The sequence below is a fragment of the Lepidothrix coronata genome, unplaced genomic scaffold, assembly GCF_001604755.1.
Source record: "Lepidothrix coronata isolate B3197 unplaced genomic scaffold, Lepidothrix_coronata-1.0 Scaffold266, whole genome shotgun sequence".
NCBI classification, from domain to species: Eukaryota; Metazoa; Chordata; class Aves; order Passeriformes; family Pipridae; genus Lepidothrix; species Lepidothrix coronata.
In genome coordinates this window covers 295570-316524 of record NW_016690446.1, presented here as the reverse complement: position 1 = coordinate 316524, position 20955 = coordinate 295570, and the positions used below count along the sequence as shown (strand labels likewise).

Sequence of the window (20955 nt, the reverse complement as noted above, 5' to 3'; positions counted from 1 at the left end):
AAAACGAGAATTTACTCGAGAATCAGAAACTCCGCCGTCACACACACACCGCAGGTCCGACCTACTCGCGCGAAAAGTTTCTTCCTTTAAACATAAATATGCGTGTGTCAAGTGCAGAGGACGATGACATGAGCCTTCCCTCTGTGGTCCCATGGGTCAGACAACCACCCCGGGCCGACCGGCCCGGGGCTGTGCCCGGCTCGGGGCTGTGCCCGGCCCGGGGCAGGTCGATAATGGCAGCAAAACGCGGTTACCTGAGGCAGAAGGTACGACTTGAAGGTAGGTTTGGGCGGCTTGAGGGAGAACATGGTGTCCGCCGGCGGGCGGGCCGGGCCGGGCCCCGCAGCTGGTGCCGACCCGCCGGCTCAGGCCCGGCGCCCGCTCGGGGCTGCGCTCCCGTCACACGGCGGGGGCGGCCCCGGCGCCTTCCCTCCTTCCCCTGCTTCCCCTCCTTCCCCCAGGGAGGAGCCAGCGGGATGGGCAGGCCCAGGGCAGGCCCAGGGCAGCCCCGGCACCGGCTCAGCGCGGCCGCGGCCCGGGCCTTCCCCGCTGACGGCCGGCACGGGCCTGTGCGGGCGCGGGGCGGATCCCACAGATCGCCGGGATCTGGGGCATAGCGGGGTGTGCGGGGGTTGTTGCCGCCCGGGGCTGTCGCGGGGCAGCGGGGAAAATCCAGCTCCGGCACGGGGCGGGGAGAGAGGGTGAGGCCCTGGCGCAGGGAGGCTGTGGATGCCCCAGCCTGGAGTGAGCAAGGCCAGGCTGGATAAGGCCCTGAGCAGCCTGGTTTAGTAGGAGGTGTAGGGGGCTGGGACTAGGTGATCTTTAAGATCCTTTCCAGCCCCTCAGCGTTCTGTGAATCAGCTGCTGCTGCAGAGCTGTTCCACTGCCGCCCTTGGCACGGGGAGTACAGGGGTGGGCGTGGTGGGGGGTGATGCCCAGGCACCCTCCTGCTCCATGCTACCATCCTGCTGCTGTCCAACAGCCCTTCAAGCTTTCCAGGCACTCCTGGGTTGCCCACCTGAGCTTTTCCAGAATGTGAAAATAACGTGGTCATCCACGTGAACTGCCTAAATCCATCACTGCCATCTCTTTGATAAGGAGGAATCTGAGTGACTGCTCATGTGTTCTTAGTGGCCCATGGCACTCGTAAGGGTCCGTGCTGCAGGTGTTTGTGTGAGCACTGACTGCAGGGGGCTTGGCCTGCACAGTGGAAATACCTCCTACAAGGAGCAACAGGTTGGATGGTAATGTGGTTTAATAGAGATCCCTAGACTGAGACTGAGACACAGTCCATCAGCTGTGAGATCTAAGGAAGGGGGAAGAGTCTGGGTTCTAATATCACTGACATAAAGACACCAAAGAACTAGAAGGCTCCAGAAAAATGGACACATTTTTAGACACAAGATGACACATGCAGCACCCAGTGTCAGCTGCAGGGTCAAGGTCTTCCCTCATTGATCGAAAGCACGTTGCATTGCATTATAGCCCCTGGGATTTTTGGTGAAATCAGAGGGTGGGCATTCAATGAAAGAGGCTTTAGGGCACAATCTTGATTTCACAACTTAGGTGAGATGCCCCACTGATGCCAGCAGGAAGGTTTGACTGAACAGTGAGGGGGGAAACGATCCCCTGGCACCTGCCTAGACTGAAGAAAGAAGCTCATGTGCATACCCTTAATGCTGTTCAACAGCCCAGGGGAGAGCACCAACAAGCACCTCCATAACACCACAGTGCTCTTGGACTTGTAGGTAGAGAAGGTAAAAACAATCTCACTGTGTGCTTTTTAAAACAAATGCACCTCCCTGCACAAAGGTCTCATTTGGTGTTGGCAGACAGTTCACTTTATCCTCCAATTTCACATATAGGTCTTTCATTTTATGCTGCAAACGTCACTGTGTAAGTGGCATTCCTGAGCCTGGCATGGCTCAGCCCCAGCCCGGCCACTGCAGAGTGCACTGAGCTGCAGATGCTGCTGGTGGTGTGGAGTGCCCAACAGCGCTGGGAGAGAAGGCACAGCTCCTCTCCTGCTGCTGACCTGCCCCTGTCACACCCTAAATCCCCTGGATGTTTGATACTGTGGGAGTTGCCCTCATCCTTATCCTTCTTGAGAGTTTTTTGTTCATATTCAGAACATTGTTGAAAGGGAATTAAAATCAGAAAAGGGGGAAGAGAAAGTGAGGGGATGAGGAAGAAGGCAGAAACTGCCCAAATCTGCCAGACTTGAAATTGCATATAGCAAATCTGCCAGTGATATTAAAAATGACAATTATTTATACTCCATCAGAATCACAAGAGTGTTTCTGCATCAGCACAGAGCCTTCTGAGGAGTAGCTGCAAAAGCAATCTTACTCCTGAGGGAATGATCATAGGATAGCACAGATTTCCATTAAGGATTGCACTGACACATTGAAATTGCAGTGCTGTTCTAAAAAGGAACAAACAAAACCAAAACTAAGCTCTCACAAGATTTGTGAGGATTGCTGTTGGAATGGGTCACAAGTTGCCATTGGAAGAGTTTTATGCCAGTGGGAAAAAAAGCTGATTTGACAGAAGTGAGTACTTTGGAGGAGCAAGTTCATTCTGTCCCAACTTGCAGTGGGATGCAGACAGGCAGAGCAGGACAGGCAAGCAGAGCAGGGTAGGCAGGCAGGGCAGGGCAGGCAAGGCAAGCACAATAGGTAATTGTGAGGATGGCAGGGTAGGGCAGGGAGGGAAATCCTCTGGATCCCCTGACTCCTTTTTGGCAGTGTACTCAACTGCCTGCCCATCTCTGGCCATCCCAGCTTTGCCTCACTTGCTCACTTTCTTCAAATAGTTCTGCTAAGCCCCAGGTTTCTGAGAGTGCCTTTTTTCTATGAGAACAGTCTTGAAAGGATAGTGGGAAGACAGCTATGCAACAAAGCCAGCTGAACTGAAAAGACTGCAGATGTCTATTTTTATTCTCATTATTTTAAAAAATATCACTTTTTATTCAGTACAATTATTTTCTTTGCCTCAGCCTTGTTATTCAGTGATACCTCCTGTGTGCTAGACTGACCAGGACTCTTACAGTTGCCCACCAGCCTGGCCTGCTCTCCTGGTGGTATCACATCCCTCCCCGTACACTGTGTGGGTCTCCCAGGGCCTCTTTTTACATGCAGTGCAATTGTTACAGTGAAGATAATTATCTGCTTAGCTCTGCCTGTGGTGCATAGCCTGCTGTACTCACTGCACACCAGGTCAGGGATCTTCCTAAAAGGTCTGGTACAACTTCCCAAGGCAGCTCTGTGGCTGGGGAAGTATTTTGGCCTGTGCAATGCATGAGGGCAGGGGTTAGGTCAGAGCAGATTTTCACAATGGTCCCTTTTGATCTCTCAGATTAGAGAATGGCTTTCATTACACATGTTCAAGAACAGGTTAGACCACCATCTGCCACTGGTGCTATTGGCATAGCTGAACTGGGCTCAGTGCAGATGATCTCTTCCAGGCCTGCATTTCTATGGCAACTTACATGTTTTCATAGTTCTCTGAAGTCTGGTTGAATTACTGGTTTGAACTCCAAGACAAAAGGACATAGGTGTTGTCTGACTTCGCAGCTGAGCTACATGCCCAGAGCTGCAGCAAGTCTGCAAAGGCAGGAATTCACTGGTGGCATCTGTTCTAGTTTTCATTGAAAGTGTTACAGTTTATTACTTTACCTGGACAACTCTTTACCTGTGCACTCAATGGTTTGTGCACCCAACTTGCCTTGGCCTGCACTCAGAAGTGAGGGACTTTGGCTGAGGACCTGTGAGGAAGCCAGCCCTACAGGTTTGTTCCCTTATGGAATAAAATCATTGTGCCTTAAATTTATTAAGTAGTTGGGGAAAAAAGTCTTTCTTGAGTGTCCTTAATGAAGATCCAGGAGAATAATATTTAAAATGTCATTATTTATATAAAACGGCAACTTTGGCAGTCTTGGCCAAAGACATACAGAAGACACAAAACAAAAAATTATGCAGAGGTTTTAGTTTCTTGAGGAACCTCAGGAAAAAAGCCTCCTTTGCAAGACACACCTGCAAGGTGGAGGTGGTCCTCAGTGTGGAGATTGAATGATATGGAGTTTTGCTATGTCACATAAGGCTATTTGTCTTGTTAATCATTCTGTAGGTTTACTTGCCCAGAGTTACTTGGTGCTAATTATCAGTCCAATGTTCTACCTTGGCTTGGACCATTTCACATAGGTATTGTGACAATGACTATTGCATTACTAATGCTACTAAACTAGAGTCCAGTCTTTTTTCATGGCCATTTTTGAAGGCTGTTGGTCTGCTCAGGTGATAGCTTGCTGATCACAGAAATCCAGTTAGGGCAAGAAAAGGGAGGTGGTTGCATCTCCAGTGCAGGATGAAGCACTGCAGTTTCACAGGGGTTTTCATGTTGAAGAGACAACAGAGGAGTAGGCACATGAAATTACACCACCCCTTTTTCATAAACGCAAACACCAAGCACAAGGTAGATACAGGCACTTAAATATTTTGGCTAAACAACTGCAAAGAATAATTTAAAGCCTATTGTCATGGCATACCTTACATCCATTGTAAAGATACAGGACATCAACTATAAAGCACCACTTTGCCATATCGAATTTTGTTTCTGCAGATAAGGCTAAAAGTTGAAAAAAGTGAAAGAAAATTGCAGTTTTAAGAAAATCTGTGGTCTTTGTCTTACTTCTCTCAAGTCTTGTGGTTTGACAGCCAATCCAAACTACTGCTGGGTACTGGTTTTTGACCACCCCATCCCCCAGTCCCTGGAACCAGTTGAAATGGCCTTTAAATGGCCACATCAAACAGGTTCTTATGTCACTTTTGCCTTTCTGTCTGATCCTGGATTGCAATGGGGGACCAAACCCCCCAGTTGGGCTGCATTTTCAGCTTAGGTGACTGCTGCATGTGATAGAATATTTATCTGCAATGGTTGCAGTGAGAGGAAAACACCTCTAGGGCTAATGTAGCCTCATAGCCCAGTAAACAGAGGTTAATTGTCACTCCCAGTAACAGGCCATGGGCTTTCTGCTGACTCTGGAGGGGCTCAGGACCAGGCTTGTCAGACTGCTTTGCCTGAACTTGCCTCAACCTGCCTCCAGCAGTCCCTTCGTTTGTTCAGCTGTGAAAGCAATTTTTCTAATGACTAGGAAATTCAAGTGTATTTGCAAGATTTGAAGGCCAGTGATGAAAATCAAGATATAAAGTTTGTAGCAAACATAAAATTGCCCCTAAGCAAGCAAAAAATAAAGAAACAGAAGCAAACATCAACATCATGCTAACCCTAGAAATGACCTGGGATGCTGACAGTATTTCCTCACTATCCCCACTGCAGCCACTAACTGTTAGACGCAGAGCAAATGTGAATCTACCATCAAAAAAAGGGGTAGAAAGTAGGAAGTGTGCATAGATCAACTCATTGAGTATTTTTTCCTGTAGTAGTATGGTAATATTCTTTTCTCTCCTCTCTTTTTGTCTCTCCTCTCTTCTTCTTCGATCTAGACTAATAATAATTCATATTATTAGTGTTAAAATTCACTGCACTAACAATACATTCCTGACTTTACAAACACGTTGTGTCTCCTTTTTGCTCATAACAGCTTTTGAGTGTAACTGTAGTTTAACTAGAAGTGACCCACCGGACAGGACAGTGCTGCAGGAGCAAAATGGGGGACCCCAGACCTGTGTCCAAGTGCTGCTGTTGCTCTGAAAGCTCATCTCCCCATCAATGGCTTGGCAGCAAACTGGCTTTGTGTCAATGGGTTCACTGCCCAGAACACCCAGAACAGGGCACAGTCCTGTCAATCCTGCAAAGCTAATGAAATAATCCTGTTACCATCCCTGGTCACACATCCTCAGGTTCCTGTTTTCTGACAAGGCCTTGCAGATACCTGTATTCTTTTTATTTTTATTTAGAAGGACAGACAAATATTTTGCCAAAGATGATAGTGAAGCTCAGAACCTTGGAAAGCATCCAAAGAAGCAGCATGGAGAAACCACAGTTGGAAAGTTTCAATGGCTACTTTAATGAATTAGTAAATAATATGGAAAATGGACTTTCTTGGTTCTCAGGTATCAAAATCCCGTGTCTAAAATGGAAAGAGTGACTCTGCAACAGAAGAGGCTTGCAAGAGCAAAGTTAAGTTAGTCCCTGAATGATGCAAAGTAAAAAGGGGTAATTCATGGAATCAGCTGGTAGGGTTATGAATCTGCCTTTGTGAAGATTACAATTAGTCACCGTGTTTAAAACATTTGCCTTGAGGGAAAGGGAAATGTCTGTATTGCAAGATACTGGAAGGTGAACAAATTTAAATTGCCTCAGTGTAATATCTCTGCACAGACACAGCCTTAGAGCACAGACTCTTCAGGCTCGACCTGGCTCAGTACAGGTCAAGCACACAATAAATCATGGCAATGGCATTCACAGTGACACTGCTGTGAAGTCACCAGGTACTCAGCAGTGCAGGGGGTACATCCTCCTGAAAAGCAGTATTAAACATGGCTCTTCAGAAATGCAAATTCTCTGCCTGCCCCCTTTCAGCCAGTATTCAGGAAAGCAGGCAGACATGCAAATGTGCTGCTCATTATTCTGTTTAGTGAGCTCCAAATCTACTGGTCTTCTATACACATACAAAGCCATATTTGAATCTTATTAAAACGGCTGAAATGACTCTGCAAAGCCAGTGTGGTTACTTCACATTTAGTGGCAGAGAGGTTGTCATTCACTTCATGCTATGCAAGAGCACAGCAAATATCCAAACCTTTTAAAATCATCCCCCTATAAAGAATTTTATGGAAAACTACTGGCAAATGTTGAAAAAGAATCTTTTCTTGGAAAATGTTTGGCCCGTGTACTGCAAAAGAAGAAATAGATATGTGAAGGGTTTGGATATTACAGTGAAAAAATTGTTATACTGAATTAACTTACTATATTTTTCATGTGTTTCTTTATAAATATTTTTACACGAAGAAAGAAAATAAATACAAAGGTAAAATGTTTTTGTTTGAAATCTACATTCTATCAGACAAATTTTCCATGTAAATGCTAAAAAAATTAAGTGGTCAAAAGCATGATTAACACACATTTTACAAAGACAACGTAACAAGAGGTATGCAACACTGTACTCCATTCCACAGTGCTCACTGCTTGTTTAGCACAGTGCTGAAAAGCTGCATCCCTTTGTGTTTGTTAATGAACCCATTCCCGTGAATATGCAGGCAAACAATAAAAAGGCATTGGCAAACTGGAGGCTATTTTAACCACATATACACAATGGCTATGTAGTTGCACAGAATGGTAACACAGAAGTAAACGTGGAAGTGAAACAACTTCGAATGTCATTGTTTTTACAAAATGCCAAGTTCCCTAAAGTTGAAGAAAAGAGAAGCCCACATGAAAAAAGAAATGTCAACACTGTTCCAACAGTAGTGAAACCAGTAAACCTGCTGATAAGACCAAGCCAGCAAAAATCCATAGTAAGTGATGACTGAACTTTCAGAAATGTCCATGCACTTTCTATGACCATTCAGTTTGGTAACAGTACTTCAAGGTATAAGTATGGATGGAGTACGAAAATATATTACACACAATAAAATCAGATGCCATCAATGTATTTATAGAGCCTTCCATCAATCCTGCATTTCAAAATGCTGTAAGCAGCATTATCAAGGAGGACACCGACCTGCAGACTGTGGGGCTGATGGTGAGAGAAAAAATATATTCTGTCTATTCGAAATAGTACATGAATAAGTCTGATGGTTAATGAGTGAACATAAAGCTTTGACCAATATTCTGTGAACAAGTAACATGCCTTTAACTAATTTTCTTTCTTGTCTGTTCAATGGTAAGCATCCCCTGCAAAGAGAGGTGCTGAGTATTTGAGAAATCCGAATTCCTAAAAGTTAACAGGGAGGAATGAGGAAAATAACATCATGCTATTATGAAGTAACTTATGAAAACCAAGTACTTAGAATGCCACCGTTGAGACAAGTGTGCTGCGTAAATCTGTATAAATAGATGTGGATTTCCAGTCTTAGTCATCAAGGGATAGAAAAGACTTCTTTTCCCCATTGACATTTGCTTTTGAAATTTACTCAAGAAAATGTATAGAATTTCTATTCTCATCTGGAAAATTTATCTTTTGTTTAGACTGACTCCTAGAAACTGTTTCTTGTTCCTCATGTGTTCTCATAACGAGATTGCAAAATGAAAGTTAAATTTGTCACAGTAGATTTGGTTCAAGAACAGATTGGCTCCATTTTGATCTCACCTGATCAGAACACCTTTCCTGTTTTGTTTTGATTTGTTTTTCCTTGCAGGCATTTAAGAAAAGCCAGATTCTTATTCTACATGGACTTCTATTGTAATCCTCATTTATACAAAACACTAATGCAGATCTTGGATTTGTGTTATTAAAATCTCCATGTACTTCATGTTCTTAGAAACTCCTCAAACATTTTGAAACAATGATCACTGTTTTTCAACAGTTTAAGGCTGTCAGCATGCTTTGGGGCGGGGACAGATATGGTCCTGAAAGCAAGATTATGCCATTAAAGTTCAAGGACAGGTTATGTCTACAGGTAGCTTTCCAGGTCAGATTTGGCCACTCTGACCTATTTTAGTGGATAAAAACTGCTATGTTGTGCCATTCTGAAGGGGAAGCTAAGCAGCATGCATGAAATCAGAAGGGAAAGAGGAGACTGCATAATTTTTCCTTGCCTCCAAAAATTTTTTTTTGATCTGAAAAAAACCCCATGGCCACGAAGAAAACAGCTGCATAAGTAAGGGTAAAAACTAAGGCTGGTTAAAAATTAGTTCAGTTTAAGAAGTCTTCCAATAAAAAAGAAGAAAAAAATTTTCTAAATTATTATATTATTGTCCTTCCTGTAAGAGCTTTCATAAAGAGCTTGTCAGTAAATGAGCTTATGAGGGAGGCTGAAATAGAAAAAAGAAAGATCTATATTGTCGGCATCTGTGAACTGTACCTACTTTTTGTCTGCCCCTGACACACCATCTCCCTTTCACCCAACCCAGCAAGCATTTATTTAAGAACAGAACATATATCTATTAAGTTTAAAAGAAAAGAAACAAAAATATCCAAAATTCTTTCTTATAAATTAATTTTCAAATCCGTAATTTATTCAATTTGCCATGCTGATTTCTTGCCTGTCAGTAAAACAGGGACCAAAAGCCACGTTAACATTCAGTTTCTGTGGATGCATTTTCTTGCCTAGTTTTCTGTTCTTCTCTTGCACTGCCAAACGGTCCCACCAAATTAGTTACACTGCTGGCATGTCCTGGTCTTTTTAATTTGTCCTTTACAGACTTGGCTTTCCGAGAATGGCTGTGCAAACTCTTTGAACGTACTGGTGGGAGCCCAGAAGTCCTTTCTGGCTTTACTGACAGTAAATTCTCTTTCTCAGCCTTGACAGTGGCAGGCATAGGGGTGTAAGAGGCACTCATACCTGCTTCACCAGCATTACTATCATCATCTGTGTCCATCTGTAACTGTTTCTCCTCTGCTTGCCTTTCTGCTTCAGAGACAAGACCAGGGTATTCTGGAGGACGTTCTTGAGAAAGCTGCTGCTCAACTTCATATTTCCACTCTGTGGCCCACTGTTCAATCGTAGAAGGGCACACCTGATCCATAATGGTGCTATATTCTGTGGTCCAGTTGTTAACTCCTCCAACCAGCTTCCCACCTTGTGCAAATATAAAGCTCCTTGACTTCATCATAGTGGTTTGACAAGCACTGAAAGTTTCAGGAGGAAAATAGCGCATTGCTTTAGATTTTTCCAAGGGATAAGAGATGGTGGCTTCTAACTTGGTACGTTCTACTTTTAACTGAGTGTTCGGAAAATCTGATCCTGCTACTGACTGACTGTTTGTAACAGCATCCATCTGGTTTATACTTTGAGGAACCATTCCATTGCTACTGAAAATCCCCTGCTTTTCATCCCCCAAGCCACCTGACTGAGAATGGGGTCTGGAATCACTCTGTGCAATATCTAACGGAGATTTACTGTGATCTGCTGTGGTGACTGCATTAGCACTAGAGCTGTGATGGGGACTGCTGTGGTGTTCTGGAACCAACATCTTTGGGTCTGCTCCATCTTCTTTGGCACCAATAGAGTGGGCTTTTCTCTGCAGTCCCATGGCTGGTGACATAGGAGTGGCAGTGTCATCAAAGGCCAGCTCATCTCCACCAACCTGGTACCTGTACACGCTGTAGCCATCAGAGCTGTTGACACTGCTCTGCCTCAGCAGATAAGCAGCATCACACTCGGACGAGGCCCGTGAGCGCGGGTACGTCAGCTCGGACTTGTCGATCCCTGCCAGCTTCTCTAGGGCATTCACCATCCGACCGGAGAGCTCCTCCAGCTGCGAGAGCCGCAGGTCGACTGTTTGCAGAGAAGCTTTCATAAAATGCTCTCTCTCATTCACTTCTTCCAGCCTCATAGACATATTTTCAACTCTGTTGGGGTATAAAAGAGGAAGCACAGACCAGAGCCTGTAGAATGGTGCAGTAACCCATTAAAGGCACCCAGCTCCCCATTCCTTCCTCAGGCAGCATTCTGTGGTACATGCCATGCCTCATTCTTTTTGCCTATGTGTAGCATCAAAAGCATGTGCATTTTCTTGTTATCTATGCTTTCCATACACCATATTAGAGGGCTATTTGGACTTTGCTCTGCCAGGAGAGTCCAAGAGTTGTAGCCCTCAGGGACAGTCTACTATTAACACTTCTGTGTGTGCCACCCACCGCATGCTCAGCTGTCCTTTCACTGTGAAGCATCAATTAATTACATGAAAAGTACTTTCTAATGACATGCTCCCGAGGTGACTTAAAACAGCATCAAAGCATGTTGTAAAACAGGTTTTGTAGCTGTATTAGAGAGAACATATGCTGGTGTTGATGGGATTGCTTTAGCTCTTGAAATACCTTTCTATTATGTATCAGCTGAAGGGAGTGGAACTATCCTCTAGTTCAGTTACAATAATACTTTTCCCCATTTTCTCTTGTCATTTATATCATAATGGATATGATGGTACTAGAAAAATGCATATAAAAGTAATTCATTAGAATGTGATTTAGAGATCTAGTAAATCAACTGTGGAAATTAAATCACATCCTTTTGCTCTCACACACAAAAGATGATGAAGCATCTGGAGCAAGAAGCCATGAGAAATAAGCAAATCTGCTTTGTGGCCACAGACCATAGTGAATCAGTGAGGCTTACCAGCCCTGCTTTATTCTCTGCCACAATACCTAGGATTCTGACAAATTGCCATGGATAAATAGTGCAAGAGAAACTACCCAAATACATGGAGCAGATTTAATTTCCTTCTCTAGTCTCAAATTTCACATTTAATAATGCAAGATGCTCAGGGCCTCTGTCAAGAGAAAGGTACTCATCTGTTAAAGAATTATATGGCTCACAGAGCTATTTTAAAAGAAATGTTAAAAGGAAGATATATATTAATATAGATATAGATGTATATAGATAAATATAGAAATATATATGTGGAGTTCTTCATCATCAGAATACCACATAGTAGATTAAGGTGAAAGAGGGTTTAAACTGTGTATATTTTTTATTACAGAGAGAATTTTTCATCATTTCAAGAAAGTGACAAAAAACCCCATCTCTTGAGTTCCTTACATCTCCTAACAGAACAGGCAGAGCTTTTGGGAGCAGTCCTGCCAAATGACCTGGTAAAAAAGCCCTGCTGCCACTATCACTGTGTGCTTACATAGCAATATGTCCTCAGAATAGTTTAATGATTTACATGAGAATATTCCCTGTCTTTTAAAAGGGGAAGTTCATGGTAAATGCCTTGTTCAAAGCTTCCAAGAGAATCTGTGGCAGAAATTAAAAATTCAGCAGCTGTGGGTGCCAGACCTCAGTATAAACCACAGGGAGAACCTTCAGTGCTTTTGTCATTAATCTCCAACATGTTTCTTAGGATTGGACGAACAGTTGGAAACTCAACAAGTGGCAATTTACTTAACTGTGATCCTCAGATGGGCGAGAGGTAAAAAATTCATTCTTATAACAAAGCTACCCAAACCAGCAGATTTAGTGACATGCCAGCAGGAACAGCACAAAGCTTGCTCTTGTGACAGATGCACCTGCTCAGGTAGTTACTTGGGATTCAGGTCACCTTCTGAGTTGGTGATGGTTTTCTTCAAGATCTAAATCTTTTGTATTTTAACTCAACTGTGGTTATAAAGAGATACAAAAAAGCAAATACTGTGTGGATTTTTTCCTTATAATAGGTACCTTTCAGAGGTAACTCTGATGCGTTCATCATTGGATGATTGCTGCTCGTCCTCTTTGTCCTGGAAGTATTCTTCCACACACTCCTCTTCAAACTCATACAGTTTTTTTAGCTCTTCATCATTCAGAAATAACTCTGTGCAAAAGAGAAGAACAAAATAGGAGTTTTTCTGAACTTCTGGCAGGCAACTTAAATCCAATTTGGCAGTTTATTTTGGACATGGGCATATTGCAGATTCTACTCCTGCACTAAATGAACTAAATGCACTAAATAGGGAATGAGCACATAGCCAAAGACAGGCCCAGCTGTGAAGGCAATGGAATGCATTATAACCATCATGTCCTGTGACCATCCACTGGGCCTTATATTTTCTCAATGACTTTTGCACTTTTTAGCAGCAAGTGCTGTGCGTTGAACAAACTGAGCAGCCTTTACAAGACAAAGACTAAGGCAAGCTCTGCCAGTTTGAGTGTTCCTTCACTCAAATATTGTTCTTAGAAGGATGCCAGTTGTAGGCAACAGATAAACTAACAGATTGTTCACATATATTCTTTGGATAATGTTCAGAAATGTATAACCATGTAAGAAAAATCCAAGGGGAATATAAGCTCTTGGGAACATTTTATCCTTTATTTGAATTTGTCTCTTTGCATTTGGAAGGAGGGTCACATTTAACTTTTTCCTTTTTCTTTTTCCTATTGTGCAAAAAGGTTTCCTGTGAAATGTAGAAATAGAGGGATAATTGTGAATATGTGATTATTTCCACGAGGCATATAATGAAAATAATAATTAACAGTTGCAGGGTAGGTTAGAAGTCTCCTCACAGTTTCCCTGTGAAATGACAGAAAAATCTCCAAATGATAGTGGGGATACTCTTAGTCACAGGTTGCTCACAATCACAGAGCTGACACTATAGATGACATTTGAAACTGTGATCCCTTCTTCTCAATTTCCTTTATGCCCTTCCCAACATGGACTTCGCTAGAACTTGGTAACCCATTGGATTGAGTAGATACTATCTCACTGTTTTAAGAAAGCCTGTTAAAGAAAGTCTTCATTAGCATCATAAAATTGCATGTTCTCAGATGCCCCCGGCGCCCAAGAGCTGTTAACTTGACACAAATCTTGGCCCACACTGTCTTCTGCAAATACACTTGATTGTACACGTGAACCAATAGTTCAGTGTTGCAAAAAGGTGGTGCTTTCTGCTGAGAGGGTGCAAAGAGCTCAATTTAGAGAAGACTTCTCTCATACTCAGTCCCCTGTCACGCTCATCCTGGTCTCCATCCCCCTTCTTGCAGCGACAGCAGATTCTCTTGATGATGATGTAGATGTGGCTGAAGATGATCATGGGTGGAGGCAGGACAGGCCTGTCGTGGAATGTCATGATCAGCTGGTACCGCTGGAACTTCCACACTTGGTTGGATATTGATTTTACCTCAAAGAAGGTATTGCTGAAAGGAAACATGGGTACAGTTGCTATTAGGTCCCTAATTTTACTTATCATTGAGCAAATACTCTGTTGAAAAAAAGCAGCAGCTAAATAACAACATGGAGCTACAGGACCTGCTTGGTTCAGCTTCTTGTTGGTGCTACTGAACTGACAATTAACTTGAACTCATGATTTCACCACTCCTTCTGAGGGTACAAACAAGAAGTGCTCTGCATCCCTTATGCACCACCCAGAACAGTCCTCCTCTGGGATCATTTGCTCCTACTGTATAAATCCTTTAGGTGTCAGTGAAAAGAGACTTGCACAATTTATGCATCACATAATTGGTATTCTGGGGCTTGGTTATGAACTATTTCTTTTACCACATGCCAGTATTTGATGCTACACAAAGTATTAAATCCCTGAAAAGTACTTTGTATGCTAAACTCAGAAGCTGCACATAGTTTGCCTTTAATATGTTAATCAGCTTGACCTACATAGACGACTTTTCAAGTTTCACAAAATGTCCTAAATTTAAACTTTATTCACTCAAACTTCTGACTTGAAAACATGGTGCATATTCTTGTAAAGGAATTTATTCTTGGAAGCCTCATCATTTTTACAGCAAAATAAGGTGTGTTGTAATGATGGTTTATTTTGAAATTCAGTGAATATGAAGCAATATAAGTGATAGTATTCAATCCAGAGATAACAATAGTCACAGTTATGAAATACCAACTAAGGGAAAACAGACTTGATATTCTGTCATAGAAAAAACTTTTCGAGCTATTTTAAAGTATGCTCAGACAGCTCACTCCACTTGTATGATGGTGATGATATTTGCACTTCCTTTTTTATATTTTCTGTCCACTTTTTTAACTTTATGTTCTTTAGAATATCTCCATTCATAAAACCAGTTAAAACACCTCTCTGAAACCAAAGAATTCCTGTGTACACAGAGCTTTTGCTTTCTTTAGGTTAGGTAACATGAGATTATTTACCAATGATAAATAACAATCTGCCTTCATTCTGTGTCTCCTTTCTAGCAGGATCCCAGCCCCCTGCACCTCGCTGGCACGGCAGGAGTTAACAGCATGACCTACTTCCCAAACTGCTGATTCCTTGGTCCTTCAGCCAATAATAGCTCCCATTGTGAGATCCTTCCCTTCTCCCCCAGCTAACTGACTGGCATTCCAGCCCTTTGAAATTCGTGACCTTTTAAGCTCCCTACATCCAATGAAAGACAGGCTTTGTGCTTGTGACACCAGCTTCCTATGCCAACAGGCAAAAATGGATCACCTGCTTTTCTCAGGTGCTGTGTTCAGAAAGTATTACCAGCAAGTAGTTATTCCTTTTTTTTTTTTTTTTTAATCCCTCGGTCATGAGAGGAAATCCATGCAGTGTAACATAGGTAGGAAGAACAAGCTGCAGAAATTTATGTAGTTTTACTCCGGAGTAGTCTAAATATAGATACAGATAAATATAGATAGTGCACACTGCTTGGCCACAGACCTTGGCAACATGTAGCCATCCTTCCTGTTGGTTCAGGCAATATAGACTCTTTTTTTAGGTCTTATAAGAATTCTGCAAGGCCCTAATTTCTTTTTCTAAATTAAAAACAAAACAGGAAGAATGAAGAAAAAACAAGCCAGATGGTGTAGCGGGAATGCCTCCTGCTTTGGGTGCTGAGATTTTTGTGCTGTTCTATCGCAGAGTCAGCAGCCAGTGGCTCCATGGGCTTTATCCTGTGCATAGCAGGTTTCATGGATTCTGTTTCTCGTCTTTCCAGAGCAATCTTGAGGCCTGTCATTACCCATTAAAAGGTAATTGCAAGTAGCCAGATTCTCTCTTATGCGTTACTGCAATTGCTGGAAAAAAAGGCACCTTTCCTCCCCTCCTGCCCAGTGTGCACACTACTGCCAGGATTTGTCAGTCATACCCAGAACCATTAGATTCTGAAATGCAAAACCTTGCAGAATCAGCTGATGGGTTCTCAAAGAAATTTTATCTCAACAATAAGAAAAAGATCCATGATCATTTACATACTTGAAGACAGCAATCAGCAGGTTTACCAACAGGATATTTGCTACCAAGAGGTAACAGGCCATGATGGCAGGAGTGAGCCAGGCCCCTGGGATACATGGAGGGAGGCGTTTACCATCATCATCATAAAGATTGTCCCCACAAGGAGCTGAAGAAAAAACAGGAAAGGCATTTTTCACAAACCGCCTGATATTTAAAAACACTATTCACATTTATTTAACGATGAGACATGCATAAAATTTGCCAGATTTTGTCAGTTTATTTCCAGTAGCAAGAATATATAATTTCTACTTCAAATTCTGCTTCTAACTACAGCTTATAAAAACAATTTCCTGTATTAATGAACGGAGAGGCAGCTCCAAGTTTACTGTACAATGTAGCTTTCTCTTCAAATTCATTTGGATTTTCTTTTTCTCATACTAATAGTTTAGGACAAGATCTTCATATGTATAAAACATTAATAGTGGAATTAAAAAAAAATTCTTCAACCAAGCTTGTGTGCATACCTTGCCAAAGATACAAAAGGATTGGCTTGGTGGTCCCAGATTGCTGAGCATAAATTAAACTTTTACTGGGGCCCTGAATGTATTAAATAGGCCTTTAATGACCCTGGACCAGCTTTACTGGGGGTCTACATGTACACCCCCTGTGATACCTGTCCCTCCTGGGCTGTGTCAGGTGTGCAGGTCTCAGTCCTACCTCCAGGAGGGACCTTGGACCTGTGGGAGTGCCCTGGATGGACCCTCTGGCCCTGTCTCCTTTTGCCTCTTACTGACCCCCTGGACAGATCCTACACTATTCCTTGGCCTGTCTGGGGCTGTTAATGTTACCAGCAGGCCAGTGGTACCACACAGATAAAGTTATAAAACGAAAATGATATAGCGACAGCAAAATAGACCACTGAGAATGAGACAAAAAGTGAGAATATTGAGCAAACCAATATAAAATGATTGCCTGAAGTAATTCTAAGAATACAAAGGTTGTCTTGGAGTTGGGTAAATGAAGCCAGTTTGTTCTGACCTTAAGTGCCAGCATACCTGATTTCAAATACAAGGTTAGCTTTTGGAACCATTTAGTAGCAGGTAAAGCGTTTGTCAACCACAGGTTCTTTAGCTGAAATCTTAGCAAATACTAAGTCTGACACCATGTTCATTACAGAATTAGTTTATGTGAACATTTATTTGAAAACAGACTAATCTTATTTCCTGTGGACTGAAAGAGATATTTAGACTATAATTAATAACATTTATTTTACTTGTTTCTCAAACATCAGACTTATATTTTTCCAGGTTTTCCTAAGAAAAGTCTAACAGAAATGTTAAGCAAATTGTAATTTTATTCAAAAGGACCAGTGAAAGTACTGCTAAAAATCCAGTAACATTGTATCTATGTAATCAAAGGGAATTAGTTATACAATGCCACTTATGCATCATAATTTAAAAAACCTGATTATTTTACTGTTGGTGTACTAGAAACAAGTTTTAGCAACCACATAAACTCAATTAAAACCTTTGATCTGCATTCGGGATTAAAATAAAATATTTTTCCTCTGCTTATTTTCAAATGAAACTATTACAGTAGATAAACAAGATTCACACCTGAATATTGGATGAGTGCTATAATTAAAATGTGAGAAACTAGTCAAGAAAAAGATTAATGAACATATTCAGCTAAATGAGATAATCAGGTCCCCACAGACACTTACGATTAATTTCCATGGCATAGACTGAAGAGCATTCCAAGGAATGAAAGAGAAAAGGAGGCAGGGAGAGAAAGAGAATAATAAAGAAACAAGACCAAAAAAAGTGATTGAAAATACAGTTCTGCTGCCAAGAAAAGATAAGCAACTCAAATGTCAGAACAGTAGAGACATATGCCTCGAAACAATGTCTTTGTTAAAAATGCATTGCATTCTGCAATTTCCTTTTCATGCTGTTTTCCCCAAATGTTACATATGGCAGCGAATTAATGACAGTAATAAAATATCACAAAATGCTCCTGGCAGATGATCATTTAAATATAGAGGATATTTCAGGCAAGTAAACAAAACTGGCATCACCATGAACACGAAACAACTCAAAACTATCACACAAAAATCGTTCTTTTAGCTACATTTCCTCCCTTTTTTCTCTTTCCTTTTTTTTTCTTTTTTTTTAAAGAACCACTCTGGCTTTGAGTCTGTCAGATGTTTCTTTTGAATAGCTATGTTTCCATTAATAGTCAAGATATTTGTACACTGTAATAACATCAGTATCACTAAAGCCCATTTTGACTACCAGTGTGGATACTTGCTTGCCAATTCCTAAATGGTGATTGTAAGAAAAATCTCACTATTGAAAAAAACTCAGCCAGGTTTCTCTATTGTTTAAGAATGTGATGCCGTTGAGCACCAGATGCCATGAACTTCTTGCTCATGAATGTCTTCTAAACAGAGTGAACCATGCAAGGGCACCCTGGGTTCATTAGAAGTGTTACCAGCAAGTTAAGGGAGGTTAATGTTCCATTCCTCTCTACTCAACTCCGGTGAAACCACACCTGGATTTCTGTCTCTAGTTCTGGGCTCCCCCATAGAAATCAGACTATAAACCTGACTGAGCAACCCTGAGTCCCTGAGCAACCTGCCCTGTTTTGAGCAGGAAAGTTCAGCTGGATGCTTTCCAAAGGTGCCTTACAACCCCAGCAAATTCTGCAACTTGTGATCTTACCATTCAGGTGACACCCTGTCCTCAGTGAAGCTCCTGGCAAAGTCCAACTACCTTATTTCAGATGGAAAATTCCATGTAATGCTTTTTCCATAAACTCTTTACACCCCTGGGCCTTGGCAAAACAGCCCATTAGCACTTGACTCAGAGTCATATTAGACTGCCCATAGCAATCTCTCCCCAGTGACTTCTGAGGCTGCTTTTGTGGTGTGTTTAAAGAGAACCACAGGAAGATCAGTGACAATTTCTTGTTGAAAGCAAAAAGATCTTCAGGAATCAATCAGTAGACTTCTACACATTAAAAAATTACAGAACAGTTGAAATGCAGTCTAGTTACACTTGTAGAATGCCTTGCATAGCCATAATTATTTCAATATTAAAACTATACAAACCTGCACATTTCCAAGTTAGTTTATGTTTAGGCTACTGACACAGCAAAGCTTCTGACCTGGGAAGGAGCAAATAGCTGAGCTTGTGTAACTGGAAAGCTCAAACTTTTTGTCTCACAAATATTTTGCTCTGCTGAAAAAAGATTTCTAATTCAAAGGATGCTGAGTATATAACTACATGACTAGAAGCATGAGAGAAGCCTGGGACACCACTTACACTAAAGAGATCAGTAGAGCTGGGCAAGGTATGAGTTTTGATTTATAAAGAAATCAAACTGTCTACATTGGCAAACATTCTTTGTCCAAACTGAAGTAGGATTTCAATGCACATAATGAGGTAAGGGATACCCTGTTACAGTCACTTCCTCCCCATAGGAGAACTGACCCATCTGTGAGCCAGGATAAGCTCAGGATCTCTCATGTGCACCAAAACTGCACTATCAGACAGTAAATGAGTGGCTTGACCTTTCATTTCATCAAGTAACTTACTGTATCATAAGTTCCATTAATGAGACAAGCATTCATTAAGAAAACAAAGAGGATACAATTTTTGCAACAGTGTACACTGTTCAGAAACAGAGCAATGACATTTTATTCCTTTCTAAGCAATTAAAGTACACCTTAATGACATTTGGTATAAAAGCTTCTCTTGATGATGGATCTTTATGGTTTTTGAATGTAAACCTCCAGGTTCATCAGCCTTCCACTTTGCTACCTGTCAGTACATACAGATGACTGAAATAACACCTGCACAGAGCTGAAACAGCAGCTTGTACTATATCAGATGAAGTGCAAACTACAGGATACACACTAGAGGAGGCCAGCTGCACGTTGACTGTAATACGAATTTGCAATATTAACACAGAATTAGCAGCAACAGGACAGTTTCCATCTCATTTAAAACAGTGACAGCTATTTTTTTAAATTATGCAGGTTTTTTTAGAAGAAAGGCTATTTCCACATCCAAAGCTAATCAAGCATAGTTTTGTTTTCCCACAGGTGTAGAAAAGAAGAACATTGGTGATTCATGAAATGGAAACATCCCTGAAAGCAGACAGATACATGAATGGGAGTAAAAATGTATGAGCTCATTGCCTGTGCTGTGAGTTGGAGATGAAAGGATATGTGTATTTTAACCTCCTGTGCAAGGTATTTATTTTTTTCTTCTTCTGTTGGAACTGTTAGTAAAATTTTGGTTCAAAAGAACATTTCAAAATGATTTCTGTTGATCCCTGCAAGTAAACAGGGATCTTAACACTGTTATACTCTCGGACAGGAGAATAATTCAGACTATACCACTTTCAGTGTGAACTGAATTTGAATATAAACTCAGAGGCAAGACATGCAGGTGGGGAACAGAAAATTGTTCAGTCTCAGGTGTGTCACAAGAAAACAACAACAATATAACCATAAAGAGAAAACACTACTTCCAAATTAAAAGAAAAAAATCTTTAATTTGGATCTGATCATCTGCCTCAGAAACAGGAAACAGACTCTTACTATGAATTCTACTCTTACGGTCTATCTGGTCTGCGAACACCTCTCCGTAGATCATCCAGTAGGGCATGTAGAAGATGTTCCGGGCCAGCCTCCAGGAGGGCTCCTCGTCGGGGTGCAGGATGGCCTGGCGGGCCACCCCGAAGCTCATCAGGACCACAAGCATGATGACCACGAAGTAGAGCATGTCAATCATCTGCATGGACAGAGCACAGGAGGCTCTGGTCAGCCCCGGGTGGCACAGCAGCACCAGCAGGGCTGTGTGCCAGCACACATGGAACAAAGGAGCACCAGGAGAGAATCTCCCTCACAGTGACTTTCTACTGCTCATGAATTAAGCATACATAAAAATGCAGAAAAACCCAGTTGTTTAAAGGAGCAATAATTATATTTATCATTTTAATATTATTTTTAATAATTATTATTTTATTATTATACTTAAAATGCTAAAGTCTTTGCTATCCCTTTCTCCTTGGTATCAAGTGCACTATGCTGTGCTCTCAGCACAGACCTCTTCTGTGGTTGCACAGCAACTATTAGATCATCTCTTCATCATCTCCTGCCCACAGCTGATGGTTTTGTGGGCGATCCTGGTGTATCTGCAGTC

General features: G+C 41.8%; 2 protein-coding genes and 1 long non-coding RNA gene across 5 annotated transcripts in view; 1 reads left to right on the top strand and 2 right to left on the bottom strand.

Moving 5' to 3' along the window:
* Positions 1 to 1069, bottom strand: part of MTMR10 (myotubularin related protein 10) — a 35172-nt gene extending 34103 nt beyond the window's left edge. Inside the window, exon 1 of one of the 2 annotated variants that reach the window (XM_017835895.1) lies at positions 1019 to 1069. In XM_017835895.1, the coding sequence (XP_017691384.1) occupies positions 1019 to 1054 (36 nt within the window). In that variant the 5' untranslated portion in view covers positions 1055 to 1069. Of the gene's footprint in view, positions 1 to 254; positions 378 to 1018 lie in introns of those variants that run through there. The other variant, XM_017835894.1, reaches the window with a different exon arrangement.
* LOC108507699 lies at positions 33 to 20386 on the top strand. 2 transcript variants are annotated; one of them, XR_001878237.1, is made up of 3 exons: positions 33 to 279; positions 13587 to 13733; positions 19851 to 20386. It is a non-coding gene; the product is annotated as an uncharacterized LOC108507699 (long non-coding RNA). The 2 variants fall into 2 exon arrangements; XR_001878236.1 differs by lacking the exon at positions 19851 to 20386 and adding an exon at positions 14764 to 15643.
* Positions 8764 to 20955, bottom strand: part of TRPM1 (transient receptor potential cation channel subfamily M member 1) — a 98877-nt gene continuing 86685 nt past the window's right edge. The window contains exons 26-30 of the mRNA XM_017835888.1: positions 20352 to 20544; positions 15764 to 15908; positions 13540 to 13739; positions 12288 to 12420; positions 8764 to 10477 (exon numbers count right to left, since the gene is read on the bottom strand). Of these exons, the coding sequence (XP_017691377.1) occupies positions 9199 to 10477; positions 12288 to 12420; positions 13540 to 13739; positions 15764 to 15908; positions 20352 to 20544 (1950 nt within the window). The 3' untranslated portion in view covers positions 8764 to 9198. The remainder of the gene's footprint in view (positions 10478 to 12287; positions 12421 to 13539; positions 13740 to 15763; positions 15909 to 20351; positions 20545 to 20955) is intronic.